Source organism: Stegodyphus dumicola, chromosome 8, assembly GCF_044657685.1.
Source record: "Stegodyphus dumicola isolate Sdum_Otavi_A_Nest chromosome 8, ASM4465768v1".
Lineage (NCBI taxonomy): Eukaryota > Metazoa > Arthropoda > Arachnida > Araneae > Eresidae > Stegodyphus > Stegodyphus dumicola.
Window position 1 is genome coordinate 22,306,877 of NC_140775.1, and position 5,204 is coordinate 22,312,080.

Consider the following 5,204-nt stretch of genomic DNA (forward strand, 5'->3'; position numbering starts at 1 on the left):
TAGTCTGTTAAAATTCGGACACTCTATTAAAAAATGACGAACAGATAAAATGCTATCACAGTAGGGACAAATTGGCTTACTCTCTGCTTTGAGGAGATAATTGTGCGTGATTCTGGAGTGGCCGATTCGAATACGAGTCAAGAGTACATCTTCCCATCGGTTTCGAGTACTTTCCCAAAGTTGCAATCTAGGTTTCACACTTCTTAGCTTATTATTTATTTGTGCATCACAAAGTTCTTGCCATTTATCTAAAATTTTCTGCTTGATGGTTTGGCTGATATCTCTGAGAGGAATGAGTTGACTAGATTCCTCGACAGCAGCTTTGGCTGTGATATCTGCCAACTCATTACCTTTTATTCCTACGTGTCCAGGAATCCAGCAGTAAAGAATTTCGACTCCACGATTACTTAGGATTTTATTCAACTTTAAAATTTCAACTATAAGCCGATTCTGTGTGTCAGAGAATGTTTCTAAACCCTTCAGAGCACTGAATGAGTCAGAGTAGATAATAAACCTTCTCCGGTAACGTCTAGATATAGATAAAAGGGCATGATAAACTACAGTCAGTTCAGATGTCAGGACTGAGCAATTAAGATTAAGTCGTTTTCCCACCATATGATTTTCAATTACGAATGACATTCCAACATGACCGATTGCTTTCGACCCATCTGCATATACAGGAATATAATTAATGTAAATTTGTCTATGTTCTGAGAAAAGTTGTTGATATATGATCTCATTACTACTTTTTTTAACCAGATGGACGAAAATATCAAGAAAGCGAATTTGTACATTTTCCCAAGGTGGTATTTCAAAATGCTTAACTGGCTGGATGATTAAGTCGGACATGGAATATTTCTCAATTAATGAACGAACTCGTAAAGAGAAGGTAGGAATACAGGAGGGTCGTGCTTCAAATAAGAGGTCACTGTCATCAAACAGAATTTTACAAGGATGCTTCAGTTGTGATAAGATAGTGAAATAATAATGAAGGGACAATTGCTCGCGTCTTAGCTGGAGTGGTGGTTCATAACAGTCAACATAAAGGCTTTGAACTGGAGATTACTGTCTGCCCGAAGAAGTATTAATTGCTTGGGAGAAATTGAAATTTAAAAGAAGCACCTCAGCCTGATGACCGATGCCTTGAAAATTTGATGAATTTTCTGAAACAAGAAGTGAAAGGAGAATAAATGGCTGTGTTAGCCCGCTCTGGGTTTGGTTCTAATCATATTTCTAAGAAAAAGGATACACTAAATAAAAATCTAGAATCCGCCACCGCAGCTGCGTTAGTAAGTACATCAAATTCTGAGAGCCCAGGTAAGCGCAATTTTAACTGTCTCTTTTGTGAAAAACGGCACCCGACTAAAGAATGTTTTTCTACCAGAAATATGACATTAGAAGCTAAGAAAAATATATTAATTAAAAAAGGTGCCTGTTCTGGATGTTTCAGATTGGGACACACCTGTAAAACATGTCGAGTAAAAAATTCTTACATTAGTACTGTAATAAAATCACCATTCTTTAATATGTCCCAATCGCCAAGAAAAAAGCGCAAATGAAAAGTCTAGGAGTGACGTAACTGAAACCAGTACATTAACTAATAACTGTAAAATAGAAAATGTTCATTTAATGACTCTAATAGTTAAAATTAAATTTAAGAATGTTGAGCTTAAAGTACGCACATTACTGGATACAGGTTCTCAGCATTCTTATGTCAGTAAAAAATTAGTAGAGAATTTAAATTTAAAATCATTAAGGCAAATTAAATTGTAGCATTCGTTATTCGGGGGGGGGGCCCACCAGCGGCCGAGCAGTAAAGTCGCTGAACACTGGTAGTTCGGTCCGAGGTTCGAATCCCGCGAACGGGCTGGCTGCATGGGCGTTTTCGTGGTTTTCCCCATGTGTAACGTGTATACGAGCCAGTTTGCCTTAGAAAGACCTCCACGAAGGCATCCCTTCCCTTAGGCAGATAGCCTTCACGTGCTTTGCCATAATTAAATACTACACTACACTACTACGTTATTCGGGGGAAGAGAAACGCGAACGCAGATTCACGATCTTTATAATTTGTTGATTTCGGCATTAAATGAAACTTTCTCCTTTCAAATCGAAGCACTATCAGAGATTGTGGTACAGTGCCAGAAACGAATGATAGTGAAATTCCTAATGAACTGAAAGATAGAGGCGTCAGTTTGTCTGATTTGGGTTCTTCTGATCGTGAGATTGGTCTGCTTTTGGGAGCGGATATTGTCGGCGCTTTATTTAGTAATAAATCTGTTCGGTTGGCGTCAGGGTTATTTTTGATTGACACTTGTTTGGGACAGGTGTTAACTGGGAAGCATGAGTCATTTGGAGATAGCAATGATGATACTGTTTTGAATGCAATTTCGTTGTATGTTAGTAATTATTCGATAAAAGATTTATGGTCTTTAGAATCCATAGGTATTTCAGATCACATTGAAAATAATAGAAAGAATTTAGAACATTCTAGAGTTTTGGAAGAGTATAAAAATAATGTGAAAATTCTTTCGGACGGTAGATATGAACTTTGTTTACCTTTTAAATTTGATCTGGCCGATTTGCCGATCAGTAAAGATTTAAGTGGACTCGGTACTCTAAGTTTGTCGAAAATCGATGAAAATAACGATTTTCTAATTTTTTGCTAAAAATGTTGTTCAATATCATTGCTACGCTGAGAAGAAGTTTTGAAGCAATCTGACAATAATAAATGGTATAAAAGTACTTTAATCATTTTGACAGCTATTTAAATGCCATGCCCATCCCAGTGTTTATTTTCTTTTAATTCTTATTTTATATATTTATTTTTTAATTATAAGCGCAGAAGAAGAGGTACGCGATTAATTGTGACTGTAACTATCGGCAAACTTAGTTTACATGTGGCGTGCAGTTTGAATAAATATTTCCTTTCATTTTTCGTTACTGAAATTGCAATCTGTTTTGACTTGTGGATTTTTTTTCTCTTACTCAGCTCAGAATATATATTTGTTTATATTAATCATCTAAATTTTGATATGCCTCGACAGAAACGTAAGAATTTACGAGCGATGGAAATGAGTAGAAAACGATGGCGTAAAAACAGTGATGAAGTTGCTGACTGCAGCGGTTCGGAAAATTATATTGGAGGCAATATTAGGCTCCAGAAATTATCTGTTGTAGAAAAGAATGAAGCATCTTATGCCGAACATTTTGTTATTGTGGATTTTCGGCAAATTAATAAGCTATTCAGTTTTGTAAAGTGTACTGATTGTGAAAAACAGACACTAAAGCTTGAACTTGGATGTAAATTAAGATTTTCTTATGATTTGAATTTGATTTGCGTATCATGTGAGGAAAAAATAAAATCTACCGTAAACTCTTGCAGGAAAACAGCTAACGCTGGGTATGACGTAAATGTGCGTGTAACGCAAGCCTTCTCTCACATAGGAAAAGGCTATTCAGCCATCGAAAAAGTTTGTATGGTGATGAATATCCTACCCTTTTCATCGAGGACATACACCAAATATGTAAGACGTTTAAATTATGCATATTCCATCGCATCACAAAATATATTTGCGGAAGTTCGTTAAGGAGGTGAAAACTGCACATTTAAACATCTCGCCAAACTCTACAGAAATCGTCGATATAGGTTTGATGGAACGTGGCTAACGCGTGGACATTCGTCACTCATAAGAGTAGGATGTGTAATTGATATCCTCACAGGTTACGTGATCGATTTTGAAGTAATGAGCAAAATGTGCTGTCAGTGTTCATTAGCAAAGAAGGAATTCGAGGAATCCAGTGCAGAATTTAAAATATGGTATGATGGCTATAAAAGTGAGTGTGATTTAAATCACACGGGATCATCTGGTTCAATGGAAATGGAGGCTGCGTTGGTTCTCTTGAAACGATCCGTATCGTTAGGATTTCGATACGTAACTCTACTATCTGATAGTGACTGTAAAACTTTTAATTACTTATGTGATAAAAAGGTTTATGGTTCTGATGTTGAAATAAGAAAGGAAGAATGCATAAACCATATCAGTAAAAGATTACGAACAGGATTGAGAACTGTTGTAAAAGACTGGCGTGCGCAAGGCGTTACTTTAGGAAGGAAATCTCATGGTAGCTTGAAAGAAGCAACGATTAAAAAGCTGACTAGGTATTACCAAAACGCTATTCTGCGACATAAGGGGGATGTGAATGCTATGAAAACAGCAATATATGCGACGCTCTATCATAGCATTTCCACAGATAAGAAACCTGAACACTCGAAATGTCCCACAGGGGCAAATTCTTGGTGCTTTTACCAGTCAGCAATAGCTAAAGGTGAAATTCCAGACAAGCATAAGTTGACAACTGGAACACCAATAAATGAGACATATCTTCCAAAAATTCTTCCAATTTATCAGAGGCTTCCTTCAAATGAACTACTAGAAAGATGTGTAGGTTGCAGAACGCAAAATGCTAACGAAAGTTTAGATAGTATGATTTGGGCCATATGTCCAAAAGAAATATTTGTGCATAAATTACGTGTGAAACGTTCTGTAACAGAAGCAGTTTGTAAATTTAACAAAGGAACAGTACGCACTATGAAAGAAGTGCAAAAAGTTTTAGGAGTGTCTATGGGATATGGAACAAAAAAATTTGCGACTATTTTAGATAGTCGCAAATTTGGTTGATCTTTACAATATGGTAACTGGTAGTTTGGCGACATTTTGGAGGCGATAAAGGTTACTACTTGGGACTTTGGTAATAATGTGAGCAGTACTCAGTTCCGATTACGCATTATTTTGTGTGAGGGAAATGAGAGATCATGGGATATGTCATGTGATATTAATGGACGAATTACGGTTCTTTAATCGGAAAAGGGGGGAATTTGGAAAAATATCTGTGGCTGTATATTATTTTGTATTAAGCTTCATTGTGTGTTGTGTGAAGTAGGGTTGAATAATTTTGGGATTGTATGACGCTGTCTAAAGCGAATTCTAAATTTTTAATACGTTTGTGTGATAATTCAAAAGAATTGGTTGAATGGTGCATGAGTGTAGGTTTAATTGCGGATAAGTATGAATGTCCAAAATGTGGGAATGAAATGAGATTGTGTGAAAGGAAGGATATTACTGATAAGTTTGAATGGCGGTGCAAGAAATCTGGTGAAAATGGACATTTTGTGAAACGGAGTGTAAGGAAGGGTACGTGGTTTG

At 36.5% G+C, this 5,204-nt stretch overlaps 1 protein-coding gene across 1 annotated transcript; it reads left to right on the plus strand.

Moving 5' to 3' along the window:
- Positions 1-1,190: 1,190 nt before the first annotated feature.
- LOC146995690 (uncharacterized) lies at positions 1,191-4,679 on the plus strand. Its single transcript, XM_085822977.1, has 3 exons — positions 1,191-1,289; positions 3,045-3,226; positions 3,632-4,679. The coding sequence occupies exons 1-3, from the start codon at positions 1,191-1,193 to the stop codon at positions 4,677-4,679; spliced, it is 1,329 nt and encodes a 442-aa protein (XP_085679103.1).
- The last annotated feature ends 525 nt before the right edge of the window (positions 4,680-5,204 follow it).

Bases quoted from the DNA above. Each gene is read 5' to 3' on its own strand.
- LOC146995690 (XM_085822977.1), top strand. From the start codon at position 1,191: ATGGCTGTGTTAGCCCGCTCTGGGTTTGGTTCTAATCATATTTCTAAG. The intron at 1,290-3,044 runs GTAAGTACATCA...ATGCCTCGACAG, and splicing joins CCGCCACCGCAGCTGCGTTA to AAACGTAAGAATTTACGAGC. The intron at 3,227-3,631 runs GCAAATTAATAA...CAAACTCTACAG, and splicing joins TTTGTTATTGTGGATTTTCG to AAATCGTCGATATAGGTTTG.